Source organism: Pelophylax lessonae, assembly GCF_965119305.1.
Source record: "Pelophylax lessonae genome assembly, chromosome: 1".
NCBI lineage: Eukaryota > Metazoa > Chordata > Amphibia > Anura > Ranidae > Pelophylax > Pelophylax lessonae.
In genome coordinates, this window is record NC_138768.1 from 354,035,159 (window position 1) to 354,058,001 (window position 22,843).

Consider the following 22,843-nt stretch of genomic DNA (forward strand, 5'->3'; position numbering starts at 1 on the left):
ACAAATACTTGTTTTTTATGTACTTTTTTTGTATTAAACAGGCATTGAATTTATACTCAAAGTTTACAATGGTTAAAAAATAATTGTGTGGATCTTTTCAAATGTTTCTTAATGAATATAGTTGTGAGCCTGTCTGCTAGCTTGGATTAAATGTTTGAGAAACCCTGAATAAAAATTTGTATTGTTCCTACATATCTGTCTTAGAAATCCACAACTTCTTGTACGCGTTTTATTAAAGTCTGAAGTGTGCAAATGAATAATGCACCTGTTCCTTCCAAGCCTTAAGGGGTTTTGGCACTGCCCGCTGTTTCCATTTACTGTTTTGGCTGCACAGTTAGTGGGTTAGATGCAGGACAGACGTCACCAGTGTGCAGAACTGGACTAGGACTGGTAGGGAATATTTGAGGCACAGAGTAGTTGTGGCCATACCCATATCTATTGAGGTCTGAAGAGCTTTCCCGTGTTTGTTTACAAAAGAAAACCACATCCTGGAACCATACCTGGCAGGCAAGTGTGTGAGATTATGTTGCTGGTACTGAGAAATGGAGGACGTCACTGTTCCCTTCGTTGAAATGCAGGAGATTTATTTCACATACCAGTTTACTGAGTGATTGTCGTTTGGCAACTGGGAGTTTCTTTGTCCTGAAATGCATTCTGTCATAAAAATATACTTTCAGTTAAGGCATTACTAAACCCAGAACCCTGCAATCAATATATCTGGTCTCCCACAGTACACAGAACACGGAAATGTAATAATTTTAGTAAATATAACTGGCTAAATACCTTTTCTCATCAGCAGTATAAAACAGTCTTGTGACTTCTATGAATGTCTGGTTAAAGCTTGTTGGAGGAGTTTCATTCTCCCCTGATTGTTTTATGAGGATGCAGGACCACTGACCCTCTGTCTGGACAGTGTTGATTGGCCCTGTGCTGATCACATGCACTCTCCCAAGAAAAAATAAACCCTCTAGCAATACACACCAAACTGAGCATGTGCAGCCTGTACCCAGGAAATATATTGGGGACAGTGGGAGAAGGGGAGGCTCAGAGAAGACAGGAGCAAACAGCATTTTTACACAATACAGATGATTAACCCCATAGGTTCCATAGTGAGTATTACAAGCATGCTATAAGTCATATACAGATTGATTTTACCGTTGTTGGATTTAATAACACTTAAAGTTACAAAATAAAATACTACTTAGGGCTCATGTACATGAAATCTTCTAAACTTGAGTTTAGGAGCTTTTAACATTTTTTTTTTGGCAAAGCTCCTAAACTTAACTCCATAAAAGCCTATGTTTCCATGCACCCATAGGCTTTTACAAGAGTTTAGAAGCTGCTGCGGTTTGGGGAGGTTCAGCTCCCCTAAAGAAAGCTTTAAAATAGGAAAAACTAACATCTAAGCACTGTTATGCTTCATGCACATGGGTGCATTTCCACATGCAGCATAAAGACGGTGTTCATTTTGGGTATCCCAGATGTCATGGAGCTGGGTAGAGCCGCCTATAGACACCAATAAGTTGAAGGCACCTATACGCAGCAATGCATAAAGTAGCACATGTAATGCCCGGAATGCAGGTACTGTGCCTTCAGGACATTAAATCTATGCACATGAACTACTTTACTCAGCAAATAGCTGTGTAAAAATGTCTTCACCCATTCATGTCTATAGGTGACATCCTGGGCACCAGAAAAGCACAGCGTCTTTATGCTGCACAGGCAAATGTGTCCTTATGTATGAAGCCTTAACCCCTTACCCCGGCATCCCTTTAAATAGTTCGGAATGCCTGGAGGGGCAGGAAGGATCGGCAATCATTTGACTGCTTGCACAAGTGGTCATATATATGCTCAGAAGCCGGTCCTGCCAGCTACTGAGCCTGGAATGAGAGCCGTCTGCCACAATGCAGTCTTTGTGCTGGGAGCGCTCAGTGAGTGCACTGTCAGCACATAAACAACGGCTGTCCAGGGACACATATGTATGTTATTGCCCACCCTTTTGTCACTGCGCATATACAGTATCTCACAAAAGGGAGTAAACCCCTCACATTTTTGTAAATATTTTATTATATCTTTTCATGTGACAACACTGAAGAAATGATACTTTACTACAATGTAAAGTAGTGAGTGCACAGCTTGTATAACATCGTAAATTTACTGTCCCCTCAAAATACCTCAAAACACAGCCAATAATGTCTAAACCACTGGCAACAAAAGTGAGTACATCTCTTACGTGAAAATGTCCAAATTGGGCCCAATTAGCCATTTTCCCTCCTCTGTGACATGTGACTTGTTAGTGTTACAAGGTCTCAGGTGTGAATGGGGAGCAAGTGTGTTAAATTTGGCGTTATCGCTCTCACTCTGTCATGCTGGTCACTGGAAGTTCAACATGGCACCTCATGGCAAAGAACTCTCTGAGGATCTGAAAAAAAGAATTGTTGCTCTACATAAAGATTGCCAAGACCCTGAAACTGAGCTGTAGCATGGTGGCCAGGACCATGCAGCGGTCTAACAGGACAGGTTCCACTCAGAACAGGCCTCGCCATGGTCGGCCAGAGAAATTGAGTGCATGTGCTCAGCCTCATATCCAGAGGTTGTCTTTGGGAAATAGACGTATGATTGCTGCCAGCATTGCTGCAGAGGTTGAAGGGGTGGGGAGTCAGCCTGTCAGTACTCAGACCATACGTTGCACACTGCATCAAATTGGTCTGCATTGCTGTCGTCTCAGAAGGAAGCCTCTTCTAAAGATGATGCACAAAAAACCAGCAAACAGTTTGCTGAAGACAAGCAGACTAAGGACATTTATTACTGGAACCATGTCCTGTGGTCTAATGAGACCAAGATAAATTTATTTGGTTCAAATGGTGTCAAGCGTGTCTGGCGGCAACCAGCTGAGGAGTACAAAGTCAAATGTGTCTTGCCTACAGTCAAGCATGGTGATGGAAGTGTCATGGTCTGGGGCTGCATGAGTGCTGCCGGCACTGGGGATCTACAGTGTATTAGGGGAACTATGAATGCCAACATGTACTGTGACATACTGAAGCAGAGCATGATCCCCTCCCTTCGGAGACTGGGATGCAGGGCAGTATTGCAACATGATAACGACCCTAAACACATTTCCAAGACAACCACTGCCTTGCTAAAGAAGCTGAGGGTAAAAGTGATGGACTGGCCAAGCATGTCTTCAGACCTAAAACCTATTAACCATCTGCGGGGCATCCTCAAATGGTAGGTGGAGGAGCGCAAGGTCTCTAACATCCACCAGCTCCGTGATGTTGTCATGGAGGAGTGGAAGAGGACTCCAGTGTCAACCTGTGTAGCTCTGGTAAACTCCATGCCCAAAAGGGTTAAGGCAGTGCTGGAAAATAATGGTGGCCACACAAAATATTGACACTTTGGGCCCAATTTCAACATTTTTATTTAGGGGTGTACTCACTTTTGTTGCCAGCAGTTTAGACATTAATGGCTGTGTGCAGAGTTATATTGAGGAGACAGCAAATTTACACTGTTATACAAGCTGTACACTCACTACTTTACATTGTAGAAAAGTGTAATTTCCTCAGTGTTGTCACATGAAAAGATATAATAAAATATTTACACAAATGCGTGGGGTGAACTCACTTTTGTGAGATACTGTATATTGAGCAGTCTTAAAGGGTTAAACTGCAACTTATTACATTTTTGGTTTGGGTTTTAGATTTGCTTTAATATTATATTTACCAAATGTTAGTTCTTTTGCTTCTACAAAATACTGGTTTTCATTTTCATAAATGTCATACACGTGCTTCATATTACTGTAATTCTTATCTGTACAGGAACTGAATATAACAAATTGCAGTGGTTTGAGATTTGAAGGAGACGTGGTTTTATCCTATGCCAGTGCTTATTGTATCCAACTGACATCAGTAGACATAAGCTGGACAGGGGCCACCGATAAAGGCATCATTGCTCTTGCAGAAGGATGTGCTCGGTAAATATCGTATATGGTATTTAAACACTTCAGTTACTTCTTTCTGGAGACACTCTAGAATCCCATAACAAAAACAGATTTGTAATGAATTCTGAATTTCACGTTGGCCATCGAGTTCACTTGTTTTTGTGTGTATGTGTGCTATTTTCCAATGTATTCCTTGCTCATCAGTCTGCTAATGCACATGTGCACTATGACACTGATCACACTTGTTCCTAAACACAATCCCGGCCAATGCAAATGTATGCTGGCGCATCAACTCAACTCAGCCATATGGCTTTACATCGATTATAAAATACTAATTTTGCATTATGTTTCATACTTATGCTTTGGTTTGCCATCCTGGTATTGACAATGATCCATTTTTGAATTGCATTGGGTGTATAATTTTGCTTGTCTGGCCTGTCACTCCACATTTTGATCTAATAATCCTGTGCATAAAGTAAATCTGTTACCTATTTTAAACATTTAAAATGAAAAGTCCTGCCTAAGGTAGGTACTACTAAATGTCTACTACTACCTTTGTTAGACAGGAAAACTTTTTTTTTCTTTTTTTTGTGTTTGTGACCATATGCTTCAGCTTTTATTGTTGCTAAGGGCTTGACTTCCTTGGCATTGGGTCTAAGCCCTGCCAGCTTGCCATTCCCATCCAATGAACATGCCTCAATGACCAGTAAATGCACTCTCATAGGATGAGGAATAGTGAGTGAGTGAAGTTTAGCCCTTTAGTCAGAGACCTAGGACCCATTAACACATTTATGTTTTAGCATGCATATCAGAACACGCTAAAACGCACGCATCAAGGGCTATGTTATAAATTAGACCTGTTCAAATTTTTCAAAATAGCTCAGGTCTGCTTGTTTTACCCATTTTCGTGGGTTTCGAGGCCCAATAGAAATGTGCAAGACGTGCTTCAACGTGCATTACAAAATGCAATGGAAACCTAGGCTTAGTCACAAAGATAAACCAGTTTCTGGGGAAACAGACTAAGGCTAAAACAGCAACTATCCTGATTGCATTTTAACCACTTGCCGTCTGCGTACAGTAATAGTACTGCGGCAAAGTGGCTCGTTATCGTCTGACGACGTAGATCTACGTCGTCAGACACTCCCCCTTCTCGGCGGCACGCGCGCACCGCCGGAGGCTCGCTCCCGCTGTATTCAGTCACAGCGGGAGTCGGGCCAGGGGACAAGCAGCGGCGCCGCTGCTCTTCCCCGATCGTCGGGGATCTAGTGTGCAGATCCGCCCGCCTGTGTAAACACAAGCGGGCGGATCTCCCAAGTGACAGGCAGGGTCAGATTGCAGGGTTCAGCATAGCTGAACCCTGGATCTGTCCTTGTGTCACACAGTCACCTCCCCCCACACACGTCAGTAAGCACCAGGCATACATTAACCCCTCCCTCTCCAATTAAATTTCCCCCTTCCCTGCCAGTGTCATTTTTACAGTGCATATTTATAGCACTGATTACTGCAGTAATGTCACTGGTACCCCCAAAAGTGTCAAAAATGTCAGTCAAGGGTCCGATCTGTCCGCCGCAATGTCGCAGTCCCGCAAAAAAAATCGCAGTTCGCCGCCATTACTCGTTAAAAAAAAAAACACCAAAAATTACAGAAATCTTTCCCTTTGTTAGTAAACGCAATAACTTTTGTGCAAACCAATCAAAATACGCTTATTGTGAATTTTTTTACCAAACATAGGTAGCAGAAAACAAATTGGCCAAAAATTTCAAAAAATTTAGATTTTTACATTTTTTGGGGGAATTTCATATAAAAAAATGTGAAAAATATTGTTGTTTTTTCAAAATTTATGCTCTTTTTTTGTTTATAGCGCAAAAAGTAAAAATTGCACAGGTGATCAAATACCACCAAAAGAAAGCTCTGTTTGTGGGAAAAAAAGGACGTAAATTTCGTTTGGGTATGGCGTCGCATGACCGCGCAATTGTCAGTTAAAGTCGCACAGCGCCGAATCGCAAAAAGTGGCCCAGACGTAAGACAGCAAAATCCTCTAGTGGTAAAGTGGTTAAACCATCTTCTGCAATTAAAATCCAGCAAAGTTATACAAATATTAAATAATGGCTCATAAAGTTTGTAGACAGCCTGTCTGTCTGACATCACAATAGACGTGAAATGGCATGCATGTTAGATATTAGAAAATATTTAAACTTCCTTACTAATGTCTTTTTTGTTAAAGTGTACAGATTACATTTCAGTGCACGTAGTATAAGATGTCATAAGACTCTAATAAAACAATGGGGAAACTAACAGGCAGGAAGTAAACTGAGAATTCTGATCTGATCTGAGCTGTGAGAATGTAACCATGGCAAAAGGTGACAGAATAATTCACCATTCGATAGACATGCATTGAAAAATCTTCAAGATGCAATTTTTGTTGTGCACTGGTTTCTATTGGCAACACCTCCACTTTTTTTTTTTTTTTCAGCACTTATTGTGACTCAGCTTAGCATGTAATGATCCTTCACATAATCTTTCTTGTTAAACTTTGCATTCATTTTTACTCAGAAAATATTTTTATTTTAATTGGGCAATTTACACTATATTGTCAAAAGTATTGGGATGCCTGCCTTTGCACACACATGAACTTTAATAGCATCCCAGTGTTAGACCAAAGGGTTGAATATTGAGTTGGCTCACCCTTTGCAGCTAAAACAGCTTCAACTCTTCTGGGAAGGCTGTCCACAAAGTTTAGGAGTGTGTCTTGACCTCAACCCGATAGAACACTTTGGGATGAATTAGAGCTGAGACTGTGAACCAGGCCTTCTTGTCCAACATCAGTGCCTGACCTCACAAATGCGCTTCTGGAAGAATGGTCAAACATTCCCATAGACACACACCTAAACCTTGTGGACAGCCTTCCCAGAAGAGTTGAAGCTGTTAAAGCTGCAAAGGGTGGGCCAACTCAATATTGAACCCTACAGACTAAAACTGGGATGCCATTAAAGTTTATGTGCGTTTGAAGGCAGGCATCCCAGTACTTTTGACAATATAGTGTATATTGCAAATAATGAATAAGGCACAATTTACGTGTTATAAACAAATATGCACAACATGTTTTTTTTTCCTCTGTTGTAGATTGAAAAATATTTCGATGAATGGCTGCAAAATTACAGATCATGCCATCACTGCCCTTTTGCAAAAGCATAGTAAAAGGTATGAAATGCATAAACACTATCAGGATATATCAGAATAAATATAGTTGATTTTCTAAAAACAAATAGACTGTTCACTTTCTAAGGCAAGTTACACTTTGCAAGGGCTTTTTCCCCAGAGACTGCTACCACCTTCTCCTTTCATAGTAAACACCACTCAGAGTTCTCCCTTCTCCTCTGTTCCTTACATTTTAGTCACGAAACATCTATAAACTATACTTATATAAAATTAATTAATTAAAATAATTAAGATATGAATATTAACCACTTTACCACCGGAGGATTTTGCTGTCTTATGTCTGGGCCACTTTTTGCGATTCGGCGCTGTGCGACTGTAACTGACAATTACGCGGTCGTGCGACGCCATACCCAAACGAAATTTACGTCCTTTTTTTCCCCCAAACAGAGCTTTCTTTTGGGGGTATTTGATCACCTGTGCGATTTTTACTTTTTGCGCTATAAACAAAAAAAGAGTGTTTATTTTGAAAAAATAACAATATTTTTAACATTTTTTTATATGAAATTCCCCCCCCAAAAAATGTAAAAATCAAATTTTTTTTAAATTTTTGGCCAATTTGTTTTCTGCTACCTATGTTTGGTAAAAAAACATCACAATAAGCGTATTTTGATTGGTTTGCGCAAAAGTTATTGCGTTTACTAACTAAGGGAAAGATTTCTGTCATTTTTGGTGTTTTTTTTTAACGCATAATGGCGGCGATCTGCGATTTTTTTTGCGGGACTGCGACATTGCGGCAGACAGATCGGACCCTTGACTGACATTTTTGACACTTTTGGGGGTACCAGTGACATTACTGAAGTAATCAGTGCTATATATATGCACTGTTACTGTAAAAATGACACTGGCAGGGAAGGGGTTAATTTCATTGGAGAGGGAGGGGTTAATGTATGCCTGGTGCTTACTAACGTGTGGGGGGGGGGGGGTGACTGAGTGACACAAGGACAGATCGCAGGTTCAGCTATGCTGAACACTGCAATCTGTCACTCCTTGTCACTGAGGAGATCCGCCTGCTCTGTTTACACAAGCGGGCGGATCTCCAAACTAGATTCCCCGACGATCGGGGAAGAGCAGCGGCGATCGCCACCGCTCCTCCCCTGGCCCGACTCCCGCTGTGACTGAAAACAGCGGGAGCAAGCCTCCGGCGGCGTGCGCGCCGCCCACAAGGGGCGGAGTCCAGGGACATAGGTCTACGTCGCTGGACGATAACGAACCACATTGCCGCAGTAGCAGCAATGTGAGCAGACAGCAAGTGGTTAAGCTAAGACTGCATGGGATCGTATGGGATTGCATGGGATTTTCACCCATTGTACATCATCTTCATCTCTATTGTAAGGGAATTTTAAAACTTTAGGGAACTAAGTAATTTGAAGGTTAATATTTTGCAAATCAAAGGTTTCAGCCATTTACTTGTATGGAAGACTGTACAGGCGGTCCCCGAGTTACGAACATCCGACTTACAAATTACTCCTACTTACAAACGGAGAGAGACAACAGGAAGTGAGGAGAAATCTCCCCCTAGGAAGGGAAATTCACTCCTCTAAGAGTTCTCATGGGAAAAAGGTGTCTCCATTGAAGCTTTATCACTAATCCTTCTTCTGAACAGGGGTGCAGACAGAAAAACAAATGGTACAGGGGTGTTAACCCTTCCTTATGCTATCCAAAAAACTTAAAAATTATTCTTTTGGCTGGGGCTACACTTAAAAAATTTACCTGTTCCGACTTACAAACAAATTCGACTTAAGAACAAACCTACAGTCCCTATCTTGTTTGTAACCCGGGGACCGCCTGTACATGGCATATGTGGTTTCCTGGGCAAAACACAGGGAATTTAAACTCCCTCTATACATGACGTTTCCAGCTGCCTTTTTCTAATAGAGACCTGAAAGTGATTAACAAAGAGGCAAAATGACAACTTTTCTTACTACCGACATTTATATGATTTAGCTGTCCGCATATAATTGATACACCTGGCGTGCATGCATGAGCTTTAGTAATTCTGGTTTATGGACTGAATTCCATCAAAGGATGTCTTATATATCAAGTATACTTCTGCAAATGTATGTGTTACATAGTCTGAAAAAATGTATTATTCCTGTGAAAAATGTCTGCTCAACAAGAGGATCTTTTTGTGCTGGTATCATGCAAGGCAACTGACATTTTCTAAACATTTGAGTCTACTGTTAGAAAATTAGATATATTATCCAATATTATGATACCACTCACTCTTTCAGTGTCTACCTGTATTGGATTAACTTATGTTTCATATACATTCAAGAGGCATACATTCAAATATTTTTTGACATTTTTTAAATTCTCATGTGTGTACATAAAAATCTGTAATGCATGACTGATATTTTCCTGTCAACTTTCCTTCAAAAGGCAGGATTACCACTTACTGTTGCGTTGTATGGATGTTTGCTACAATGATTCGGTTGACCTTGTCCTCTGAAGAATTCAGTATATTGATGAATTGAAATGCTTTCCCATTTCTGATTGAAAACACTTGAATCAGTCCTAATTCCTTTTCGAGGAGATTGTGATTCATTGCTCTGCATTCCATTCCGCATGGTCTACAAGCATAAATTCTGTAACATACTGTAAAATAGATGCATTACATCTCAACTCAAAATAATGTACTGCTGTTGGCCCTTAATTTTTTTAATCATATTTTTTTTTTTTTTTTTGAGAGTGTAGCTAGGTGGAGCCAAAGATGGGTGTTAAACCATAGGTCCCATAAATTATAAAACTTACCAGGGCATCAACACTATTGGCATATTCATTTTTCTCTATCCATCTAGGAGTTGGTAGTGTTTTTTCAATAAACAGGAAAAAGGTTGGGTGAATGGGGAGATTTACTTTTGTAGTATATTTTCAGACCACAGAGCGTAATCCGGTGATAAGGTAGTTATAAAATTCAGGAACTAGGCCCTCGGTTTTAAAGTGAATTGCCACTTATAATGTTCCTTTCATTTTTGGTTTGTGGAGGGAGCAGGGTTTAATCTCCCAATGCATATTTAACCACTTCACCACTAGGCCTATTTCGGACACTTTTTGTTTACAAGTTAAAATCAGTATTTTTTCCTAGAAAACTACTTAGAACCCCCAAACATTATATATATTTTTTTAGCAAAGACTCTGGAGAATAAAATGGCGGTCATTGCAATATTTTTTGTCACGCGGTATTTGCGCAGCGGTCTTTAAAACGCCATTTTTTTGGGAAAAATTACATTTCACTGCATTTTAAATACTAAACAGTAAAGTTAGCCCATTTTTTTTGTATATTGTGAAAGATGATGTCACGCCGAGTAAATAGATACCCAACATGTTACGGTTTAAAATTGCGCCCCCCCCCCCCCGTGGGATGGCGACAAACTACGGTCAATAGAGATCTCAATAGGCGACACTTTAAATTTATTTAACGGTTACCAGTTTAGAGTTAGAGTGTAGCTCTTTTTTTTTTTATTGCTCACGCTCTGGCGATCGCGGCGATACCTCACATGTGTGGTTTGAACAGCGATTTCATTCACGGCTCGACTTCCGTATACGTTTTTTTTTTGTGCGCGAGCTAACGGTGAACGGGGCGGCTAAATTTTTTTTTTTCCCATTTATTTTATTTATTTTTTTAACTTTATTACAGTTTTTAAAAAAAAAAAAAATCTGATCACTTTTATTGCTGTCACAAGCAATGCAACAATGTAAACATCCCTTGTGACAGCAATATGCGGTGTAAGGTACACTTTATGGAGGGATCGAGGGTCTAAAAGACCCTAGACCCCTCCACTACACTTCCCTGTATTCAAAACGCCGAAAACGGCGTTTTTGCATACAGCCGTTTTTTAAATTTGCCGCCGTTTTGCAGCACACTAACCCGGAAGTGACGTCATGGACGCCGCCTCCGGGTTACATCATCGGAGACCCGATCTATGCCGTTTCCGGCATTCATCGGGACTCCATCCAGCCGGCGAAGCGCCGGCTGGGTGCTCGGGGCTCCCGGTGGGACGGGAGCTCCGGTAAAAACCACGGTACCGGGATGATGCCTCTAGCTAGAGGCATCATCCCGGTATACCCCCGCAAAGTTTAGGACGTCATATGACGTCCACCCAGGGGGAAGTGGTTAAAGTTGAACTCCAGGCAGACAAGTCAATTAAAGTCCTCGGATATAGGTCGGGTCAGTTAAGTAGCAGAGGGGTTGTTAATCAGTTACAGCTGCTTTGGTGTTAATTCAATTAACAACAGGTGCACTAGATGGGCAACAATGAGACACTGTCCAAAACAGGAATGGTTTTACAGGACTTTGTGCCTATCAATATGTGCCATTGCCAGAAGGTTTGCTGTGTCTCCCAGCACAGTCTCAAGAGCATGGAGGAGAGTCCAGGAGACAGGCAGTTACTCTAGGAGAGCTGGACAGGACCAAGGAAGGTCTTTAACACATCAGCAGGACCGGTATCTGCTCCTTTGTGCAAGAAGGAACAGGATGAGCATTGCCATAATCCAACAAAATGACCTCCAGCAGGCCACTGGTGATAATGTCTTTGACCAAACAATCAGAAACAGACTTCATGAGGGTGGTCTGAAGGCCTGACGTCCTCTAGTGGGCCCTGTGCTCACTGCCTGGCACCGTGGAGCTCTATTGGCATTTTCCATTGAACACCAGAATTGGTAGGTCTGCCACTGGCACCCTGTGCTTTTCAGATGAGAGTAGGTTCACCCTGAGCACATGTGATAGACATGAAAGGGTCTGGAGAAGCCATGAAGAACATTATGCTGCCTGTAAGATCGTTCAGCATGACCGGTTTGGTGGTGGGTCAGTGATGGTCTTGGGAGGCATATCTATGGAGGGATGCGCAGACCTCTACAGGCTAGACAATTGAACCCTGACTGTCATCAGGTATCAGGATGAAATACTTGGACCCATTGTCAGACCATATGCTGTTGCAATGGGTCCTGGGTTCCTACTGATGCATGACAATGCCCAGCATCATGTGATGAGAGTATGCAGACAGTTCATGTGGGATGCAGAAATTGATACCATTGAATGACCCTAAATCCAATAGAACACCTCTAGGACATTATGTTTCGGTCAATTTGATACCACCAGGTTACACCTTAGTCTGTTCAGGAGCTCAGTGATGCCCTGGTCCAGATCTGGGAAGAAATACCCCAGGACATCATCTGTCGTCTCATTAGGAGCATGCCCTGATGTTGTCAGGCATGCATACAAGCATATGGGGCCATACAAGCTACTGAGGACCATTTTAAGTTGCTGCTATGAAATTTCAGAAAAATGAACTAGCCTGCTGCATAATTTTTTCACTTTGATTTTCTGAGTGTCTTTGAATTCAGCCCTCTATAGGTTAAAAATATTAATTTTTATCAAACGATGTGGCATCCTTTCTTTCCTAACACACTACCCAGTCCATATCAGTATAGATATCCAGCATGATATTTTTCCCCATTGAGATCTGATGTGTTTTCAAAGTGTTCCTTTAATTTTTGTTGAGCTGTGTATTTGTTCTGTGCCAACTTGACAGTAAGATCTGTATAATTCCTGGTTCTGTTAAGTCAACCCCTGCTTAGATGAAAGCTGAGTTTTATGGTGCCTTTATGACAATGGATTCTGTGTTGTACAGCGCATCTGGAAGGTATTCACAGTGCTTCACTTTTTCCACATTTGCTATGTTACAGCCTAATTCCAAAATTGATTAAATTCATTATTTTCTTTAAAATTCTACAAACAATACCCCATAATGATAACATGAAAAAAGTTTGTTTAAAATCTTTGCAAATTTAATAAAAATAAAAAACGAAAAAAAAAATCACATGTAGATAAGTATTCACAGCCTGTGCTCAATACTTTGTTGAATCACCTTTGGCACCAATTAGGCTCCATTCACACCTGGGCGTTTTCAGCTCCAAAAACGCTCAAAAGAAACGCTTCCAAAACGCCCAACAAGTAAAACACCATTCATTTAAATGGCCCCTGTTCACATCTGAGCGTTTTGCAAAACGCCTGTAGCTGAAAAAAGTACATGAGCTTCTTTTTGGGCTGATTACCAGCGTTTTTGATAGATGTCAATGAAAAACGCCTGAAAAAATCGCGGTAAAATCGCGGTAAAATCGCGGTAAAAAACGCTACACTCAAGTGTGAATGCAGCCTTAAAGTCTCAAGTCTTTTTGAGTATGCTGCTACAGGCTTGGCACAATTATTTTTGGGCAGTTTCTCTCATTTTTTTTTTGCAAGACCTTTTAATCTCTATCAGGTTGGATGGGGAACGTCAGTGCACAGCCATTTTTAGATCTCTCCAGAGATGTTAAGTCTGGTTCAAGTCTGGGCCATGGCTGGGCCAGTCAAGGACATTTACAAAGTTGTCCTGTAGCCACTCCTTTGTTATCTTGGCTGTGTGCTGAGGGTTGTTGTCCTGTTGGAAGATGAACCTTCGCCCCCAGTCTGAGGTCCAGAGCACTCTGGAGCAGGTTTTTTTCATCTAGGATGTCTCTGTACATTGCTGCATTATCTTTCCCTCAACTCTGACTAGTCTCCCAGTTTCTGCTACTAAAAAACATCCCCACAGCATGATGTTGCCATCACCATGCTTCACTGTAGGGATGGTATTGGCCAGGTGATGAGCAGTGCCTAGTTTCCTCCAGACATGACGCTTGCCATTTAGGCCAAAGAGTTCAATCTTTGTTTCATCAGACCTGAGATTTTTGTTTCTCATGGTCTGAGAGTCCTTCAGGTGCCTTTTAGCAAACTCCAGGCAGGCTGCCATGTGCCTTTTATTGAGGATTAGCTTCTGTCTGGCCACTCTACCATACAGGCCTGATTGGTGGAGTGCTGCAGAGATGGTGTTTCTTCTGAAAGGTTCTCCTCTCTCCACAGAGAAACTCTGGAGCTCTGTCAGAGTGACCATCGGGTTCTTGGTCACCTCCCTGACTAAGGCCCTTCTCCCCCCTATTGCTCAGTTTGGTCAGGTGGCCCACTCTAGGAAGAGTCTTGGTGGTTCCAAACTTCTTCCATTTAGGAATGATGGAGGCCACTGTGTTCATTGGGACCTTCAATTCTGCAGAAATTTTTCTGTGCCCTTCCCAGAATCTGTGACTCGATACAAATCTGTCTCAGAGGTCTACAGACATTTGCTTGGGCTTCATGGCTTGGTTTGTGCTCTGACATGCACTGTTAATTGTGGGATCTTATATAGACAGCCGTGTGCCTTTCCAAATCATGTCCCATCAACTGAATTTACCACAGGTGGACTCCAATCAAGTTGTGTAAACATCTCAAGGATAATCAATGGAAACAGGATGGACCTGAGCTCCATTTTGAGTGTCATGGCAAAGGTTGTAAAAAATTATGTACGTGTGATTTTTTTTTTTTTTTTTTGTTTTTTATTCTTAATAGGTTTGCAAACATTTAAAACAAACTTCTTTCACGTTGTCATTATGGGGTATTGTTTGTAGAATTTTGAGGAAAATAATGAATTGAATCTTTTTTGGAATAAGGCTGTAACGCTGTGAAAACTTTCCAGATGCACTGTATATAATTGTAAATTATGCTGGTAGAACTTTTGTTCCACTCACTCCATATGAATATGTTGAGGATTTGGAGGACTTAGTTCACTGCTTGGTTCACATATATGCGAATCGGATGTATTTTGAACCGCATCCTGATTCGCATAACATTTGAACCAGACCGGATTTCTATGGAGCTGGTTTTATTTATGCAGGCCGGTAGCGGTGCAAATTTTAAAAGGGCCCTGTGCGTTTTTCAGTCTGGTTCAGGTGCTATTTCTGTATTAAATTTGCACCTCATTGGCACAGGAACCGCTGAATGAAAACCCCACCAGACTCTGCACCAAAACCGGACCTGCATATATGTGAACCCAGCCTTATTCATTTTAATTTGGCAGATTCTTATATGGCATTAGTATTATTAATATTAATGTTTATTTTTGTTTTAAATGCATTTAAATTGTAGGATAATAATAATTATAATATTTTTAAGCTTGACATGTTGACATTTGCCAAATATGGTGTATATGAGATATATATCTCAAAATTAGAAATATTGAGCTTTTCTGGATTTTTTAAAGATGGTTTTTATGCTAATAGATGCTTTTTTCAGTCTCGTTAAAATAGAAGTATTTGGCTGCCATGCCCTCACTGCTAAGAGTTTGATTTCCGTAACTACTGAATGTTCCCACCTGGAAAATTTAAATATTGGCAGAATACCGAAAGTCACTGATGTCTGTCTAACAAAAATAGCATCCAACCTGCACAAGATCAACACGCTAAATTTGACAGGCCTTAATGTGGTAAGTTTCCAGTTGTTAGCAATATGCACAAAAATGCTACACATTTATTTACTTTATTAATTACTGAGGGCAAAACTTTATAGTTTTGGATAGAGTGGAGAAGGATTAGGACACCTGTCAGGTTTTTATTACTGCCTGTGACCCCGTTAGGTAGATCCACACTCTATTTGTCCTGTTTACCATTATTAGGAAGAGTGAAAGTGAAAGAAAATCTCAAACTGTAATGTTAACAATGCATTACAAAATGTACCCTTGTGGCTAAAGCCAGTATTAGAAATAGACTTATAAAACATTAACATAAATAAATCACCAGGACCAGATGGCTTACACCCGAGAGTCCTTAAGGAACTCAGTCAGGTGATAGCTAGACCGTTGTTCCTAATTTTTATAAACAGTTTACTGACTGGAATGGTACCAGCTGATTGGAGAAAAGCCAACATGGTACCAATATTTAAAAAAGGGTTAAGATGCTGTATATCTCGGGAAACTACAGGCCAGTCAGTTTAACATCAATAGTTTTTAAACTATTGGAGGGGATGATAAGGGACTATATCCAAGAATGTGCTGATGAAAACAGTATCATTAGTTGTAATCAGCATGGATTTATGAAGGATCATTCTTGCAAGACCAATCTGCTAACATTCTTTGAGGAGGTGAGCTGCCATATAGATAAAGGTAGTCCTGTGGATATGGTATATCTAGATTTTGCAAAGGTATTTGATACAGTCCCTCATAAATGTTTACTTTACAAACTAAAGTCTGTAGGCACGGACCATAGGATATGTACCTGGATAGAAAATTGGTTAGAGGGTCGTGTTCAAAGGGTGGTGATAAATAGTGAGTACTCAGAATGGTCTGGTGTGGCAAGGATCTGTCCTGGGACCAATTCTGTTTAATTTATTCATAAATGATATAGAGGATGGGATAAATAGCTCAATCTCAGTGTTTGCTGACATTACAAAGCTAAGCAGGGTAATAACTTCACAGCAAGATGTGGAAACCTTAGCATGGCAAATGAGGTTTAATGTTGAAAAATGTTAAGTAATGCATTTGGGTGCTAAAAATACGAAGGCAAGTTACTCATTAGGGGGAGAACTACTGGGGAAATCTAGGATGGAAAATGATCTGGGGGTCCTAGTAGATAATAGGCTCAGCAACGGCATGCGATGCCAAGGTGTTGCAAGCAAAGCGGGCAGAATATTAGCATGCATTAAAAAGGGGATTTACTCCAGAGATAAACGATAATTCTGATACTCTACAATACTCAGGTTTGGCCACATCTTGAGTATGCCATCCAGTTTTGGGCACCAGTCCTCAGAAAGGATGTGCTGGAACTGGAGAGAGTCCAGAGAAGGGCAACAAAGCTAATAAAGGGACTAGAGCACCTCAACTATGGAGAGAAGACGCTTGAGAGGTGATATGATAGCGATATACAAATACCTTACTGGTGACTCTAGCATAGGGAAAAAACTTCTCAGTGGGAGGGAGTTTAAAAAGACACGTGACCATTCAATGACACTGGAAGAGAAGTGGTTTAACCTTAAACCGCATAGAGGGCTCTTTACTCTCAGAGCGGTTAGGATGTTTAATTTCCTTCCACAAGAAGTGGTATCAAAAGGTTGCATTGATACATTAACCTTCCTAGCGGCATTCCCGAGTGTGGCTCGGGGTTAAATTTCAGAGCCAACAGCAGTAACCCCGAGCCACACTCGGGGTACCGCATGGAAGATCGCTGGATCCTGGAAGCAGGGTTACTTACCTTGTCACCGGGATCCAGCGATGTATCTCGGCGGTGTCTGGCGGCGGATCTTCCTCCCGATCCTTTCCGTGCCCCGGCTTCCATCTCCTGCGACGTGATGTTCGCAGGGGGGTGGAACCGGCGGCAAATTCAAATGTAAAACACACCAAACACACTGATACAATGCAAAATAAAAAAAATCACATTAGTTTGCCCCCAAGTGCCCTTTCCTGCAGTTTTACTGTACTTTTTATGTATATATATATATATATATATATATATATATACATATATATATATATATATATACGTATATATATATATATATATATATATATATATGTATATGTATATATATATATATATATATATATATATATGTAAAATATATATATATATATATATATATATATATTTGTATATATACAGTATATATATATATGTATGCATACATACATACTTTAACTTATTTATAGTTTTTTATTATATTATAATTTATGATTTTGTGTTTCAAACTTTATCATACCCGAGATGTTATAAAGAAGAATGCACAGTAAAAAAAAAATCATATGTAAATAGTTGGTTTGGGCTGCTCATTCTTAAGAATTACATGCAAAATAATGGTACCGCTTTCAGCACCTAAAATCCGAAAGAATCATACCGCCAGGGAGGTTAAAAAAACTTTTAGGCCTCTTTCACATGGGCGTTCCATATGTCCGTATATCACCCCATCTGTTTGCATGTCAATGGGATTGCGGATGTCAGTGGGTAACCATACGCTGACATCCGATTTGCGTCCTTTCAGTTCTGTTCCATTTTTTGGAACGGAACAGAACCCTATTTTTTCTTCCGTTTAAAAAATGGAAAGGACGCAAAATCGGATGTCAGCGGTGTCATCCACTGACATCCGCAATCCCATAGACATACATTATGTCCATATATCATTCGCAAACGGATGGGATGATATGCGAACATACGGACCGGATGACACAAATGTCATCCGTGTCCGTGAAAAAAAAAAAAAAGTGCCGGAGCGGATCGCAATACGGTCCGCCCCGTGTGAAAGGAGTCTTAGATGGGCACTTTAAGGATCACAACATACAGGGATATGGGAATTTGTATTGACATAAACACACACACACACAGACACACCACAGGTTGAACTGGAGGGACTGGTGTCTTTATTCGGCAAAGTGTGTATGTGGGGGGGGGGGGGGGGGCAGGTACCTGAGTTTAACAGGTATCTGCATCCACTTCTGGGTAAGATCGTAGATCGGCCATCTATGACATTTCCGGCCCCACTTCCTTCCCCCAACCGTTGCCTTCTGGGACAGGTCCCTGAAGATGGCAGGACCATTCAGAAAGCCCAGTGCGACTAGCGCATGCGCAGTATGAAATCGGCTGTGAATCCTGAAGGCTTCACTGCTGGTTTCCCTTACTTACAATGCCGGCGCCTGCATCCAAAGCCGATTGACGAATTGGCTCGGAATGCCGACATCATGGGATCCCTGGACAGGTAAGTGTCCTTATATTAAAAGTCAGCAGGTACAGTATTTGTAGCTGCTGACTTATTTTTTTTCCCCCGACTGGAGCTCTGCTTTCATATAAAACAACTGTGACCTGAAAGATGTTTAGTACTCCCTAGCAAGCTGCTTGTGGCCCCTGGGTCCAAGCAAATGGGTTTAGCTTCTTATGAGCCCCAGAGGCAGTCTTACTACACTGATTACTGGGATTGGTCCACATCATAACCCTTTTAATAAATATTATTTTTTTTACATAAATCATAAATCACTTCCTATGTTATGTTGTTTTGATATTGCCAGTTGAATTACCTCACTGATGCTTACAGAGTCAAGACAATGCGTTGAAAATATCCAATCCTGGATAAACGTTTTGGAACATTTTAGGCATATATAGCCTAAAATTAGTTTGTAATGGTGATCTGTTGATGCTTTTGATCACCCTATGTCAGCAATTATACCACAGTATCTTTTGTCCAAATATCTATGAAAGCTGTAAGGGTTTAAATTTGAAATAAATGCATTTTCAAAATAAGTTATGCAAAATAGCAAAGTCTACATTCTAATTGTATTTGACTAAAATAGAATAAATCTATAATCACTGAAACTAGTACATGTTACCCCCATATCTCTAACAACTATACCACAGCCCATAGCTATAACTGAATACACATTTTGCCTTATACATTTAGTTAATTATCACTGAATGTATTTTTTGTATTGCAGGTAAGAGATCGTGCTGTTCATTATATTGTGAAACAATGCCCAAAGCTAGAGAATATCACTCTCAGTTCATGCTCCCAAGTAACAGATGTAAGTCTAGTGGAAATCAGCACTTATCTAAGAACAATAACGTAAGTACAACTATACTGTTCTGTGACGCTTACACCTATAAATACTTAAGGTAAAAAAGTAATGCTGTGTCCAAATTACCACTCCTTGATGTACAAATAGCCCTCCCTGAATGAAGGGAAATGATGATGGTGTATGGTCAAGATTTTATATTTGAAAGTCTACACATTGATAAACTGATGTTTTATATAATGTTAAATAGTTTGTATGAAATGTATATTTTACAAATAAACACCTATTGCTGTGCATCAATAAGGCTTGCCATAGATGATACAATTTTCTTTCCTGTAACCATGGACTGCAGGAAAGAAAATCACTCTATTCCCTCATCAACACAGTCATGTTTAGATGGGAGAATTCCTCCTTTGGAGCTATTGTGTTTTCCCGGTGGGGTGGGGGTGGGGGCGTGGGAAGCCATTCCTGCTGGGAGAACACAGTGATTGTTGCTAGCGGCTATAGCTGCTGGCAATAATCGCATTTAATAATCTGACAAGCTGATTGTACCCAAGTTGAACGATGGATCGACTTGTGTACAATCAACCTACCCATAGAGGGCTCAAATCTTGGCCATTCCCTGCCGAACTGCTCAAGTTTCGAACCATCTAAGGCTGGCTTAACACTGTTTCCAGAACAGGCTAGGCCAGTGATGGGGAACCTTGGCACCCCAGATGTTTTGGAACTACATTTCCCATAATGCTCACCTACACTGAAGAGTGCATGAACCTCATGGGAAATATAGAGTTCAAAATATCTGGGGTGCCAAGGTTTGCTATCACCGGGCTAGGCTTTTGAATTAGAAAGCCCAGCACTGCATTTATGCTTTGTAGCAGACTGGTAAACCACTAAATATGATGTAACTGCTCTTGCTAGTAGAGGAAAAAGGTGTGTTGCCCAGGGAATGCCAAAACCATTTCTATCTGTGAAAATCTTGAAAACGTGTATATACAATAGTGTGTTGTCTAATTTGTTTAGGCATTAAAAAAAAAAAAAAAAAAAAAAATCCAAAATTAGAAGACTTATATTACATAAGTTTGTCTGTTGCTTTGGACTGGAAATTGCTCAGATTGTCATTAGGGTTGAGCGGACACCTAGATGTCCGTGTTCGACGGGTTCGGCCGAACTTTAAAAAAAAGTCCGGGTCCGTGTCCCGGACTTTTACCGAACTTTTCCCGGACACCGAACCCCATTGAAGTCAATGGGGACCCGAACTTTAAGGCACTAAAATGGCTCTAAAACACCAAAGGAAAGGGCTAGAGTGCTGCAAATGGCAGCAAAACGTAATTAAGAGCATGGCAAGTGCTCTGCAAACAAATGTGGATAGGGAAATAACTTAAAACAACAAAAAAAAACAGAAAAATAAAACAATGTTCTTCTTCATCTCTGAAGGACGAGGCCCATATGGAGTAGGAGGGAGGTTGAGGTGGTGGTGGATGTGGCGGTGACATAGGCGTGCGCACAGGGTGTGCTGGGTGTGCCTGGGCACACCCTAATCACCTAGGGCACATAGCATTGCCAGTGAGGAGATGGGAAAGATCTCCCTGGGACCTGCTCTGCTCTATTTCTCCTTGCCTACAGGTACATGGCCCCGATACATTACTCTCCCTGCTGGCAAACACATGCATGTGTATTTCAACTTTGGGGTGCACACCTTAATGCAATAGGCTGCGCACACCTATGGGCGGTGTAGGTGGAAGCGGCGGTGGAGGAGGACCAGGGCCGGATTAACAGCATCATGGGCTTGGTGCTGAGGATTTTGAAGGGCCTTAGGGCCGTGCCTTGCCATGCACCCAGAGGAGGAAGGGTGCAGCCATGCATGCCTAATTCAACATGGGATGCTGTCTCTGAAGCCCATAAACACATCCATGCATCGCCAACTGTCCCTCCTTGTCCGGCCTTCACGCTGTGTGGGGAGGTTCTGAGGGTGCTGCCTGGGGAAGCGAGCATAGAAGCCAGACTTCTGTGTTTACAAGTGACAGAAGAGCGGTAACAGTGAATATGGCCAACCCGGGGCCTATATAAAAGGTAGGGGCCTGGAGCTGCAGCTCCAATAGCCCCTACATTAATCTGGCCCTGAGGAGGAGGACGAGGTAGCCAACACTGCTTCTTTTCACAAATTTTAAATGAGGGTACACCCCAAAAGAGTGAGAAAGAGCAAAAATGGAACAATGGGTGGGTAAGGTCGGTATCCATTGCTATTCTGCATAAGGTACGGAAAAGTCCCGTGGGATCCATGCCTGGTTCATTTTAATGAACGTGAGCTTGTCCACATTGTCTCTGGACAGGCGGCTGCGCTTGTCTGTTATAACGCCCCCAGCCGTGCTAAATACCCGTTCAGATAATACACTGGCTGCAGGGCACGCCAGCACCTCCAAGGCGTAAAGGGCAAGCTCAGGCCATGTGCCCAATTTGGAGACCCAGAAGTTGAAGGGGGCAGACCCGTCATTCACTACATGTAGGCGTGTGCACACATACTGCTCCACCATGTTGGTAAAATGCTGCCTCCTGCTAAGACGTTCCATCTGAGCTGCTGGTGCTGCTGTTTGTTGTGGCGTGCTGACAAAGCTTTTCCACATTTCGGCCATGCTAACCCTGCCTTCTGAGGTGCTGGCGGTGCCCTGGTTGCGTTGGCGACCTCCTCCTCCTCCTCCTCTGCCTTGTGCTTCCACTGTGGCCCCGCTGTCAGATGGGAATGCCAGCAGCATGGCGTCTACCAGCGTGCGCTTGTACTCGCGCATCTTGCGATCGCGCTCCAGTGAGTGAATTAAGGACGGTACGTTGTCCTTGTAACGGGGATCCAGCAGCGTGGCCACCCAGTAATCAGCACAAGTTAGAATGTGGGCAACTCGGCGGTCGTTGTGGAGACACTGCAGCATGTAATCGCTCATGTGTGCCAGGCTGCCCAGAGGCAACGAAAGGCTGTCCTCTGTGGGAGGTGTATCGTCCGTGTCCTCTGTATCCCCCCAGCCACGCACCAGTGATGGCCATGAGCTGGCCTGGGTGCCACCCTGCTGTGAACATGGTTCCATCTCCTCCTCCAGCTCCTCCTCCTCCTCATCCTCCTCATCCTCCAGAACTGTGCCCCTGCTGGACAATTGCGTCCCTGGCGTTTGCGTGTGCAGGAACCCACCCTCGGAGCCCCTTGCGAATGACTGCCCTGAAAGCCTTGGAAATGTTACCTCTTCATCCTCCTCCTCCTCCTCATCCTGTGCCACATCCTCTTCCATCATCGCCCGAATTGTTTTTTCAAGGAGGCATAGAAGTGGGA

At 41.9% G+C, this 22,843-nt stretch overlaps 1 protein-coding gene across 1 annotated transcript in view; it reads left to right on the top strand.

Moving 5' to 3' along the window:
- LOC309557387 (uncharacterized protein) overlaps positions 1 to 22,843 on the top strand; it is a gene marked incomplete at its 3' end in the record, with an annotated part of 146,257 nt that overhangs the window by 78,585 nt on the left and 44,829 nt on the right. The window contains exons 8-11 of the mRNA XM_082260099.1: positions 3,816 to 3,970; positions 7,061 to 7,138; positions 15,279 to 15,468; positions 19,453 to 19,580. Coding sequence (XP_082116225.1) covers positions 3,816 to 3,970; positions 7,061 to 7,138; positions 15,279 to 15,468; positions 19,453 to 19,580 — 551 coding nt within the window. The remainder of the gene's footprint in view (positions 1 to 3,815; positions 3,971 to 7,060; positions 7,139 to 15,278; positions 15,469 to 19,452; positions 19,581 to 22,843) is intronic.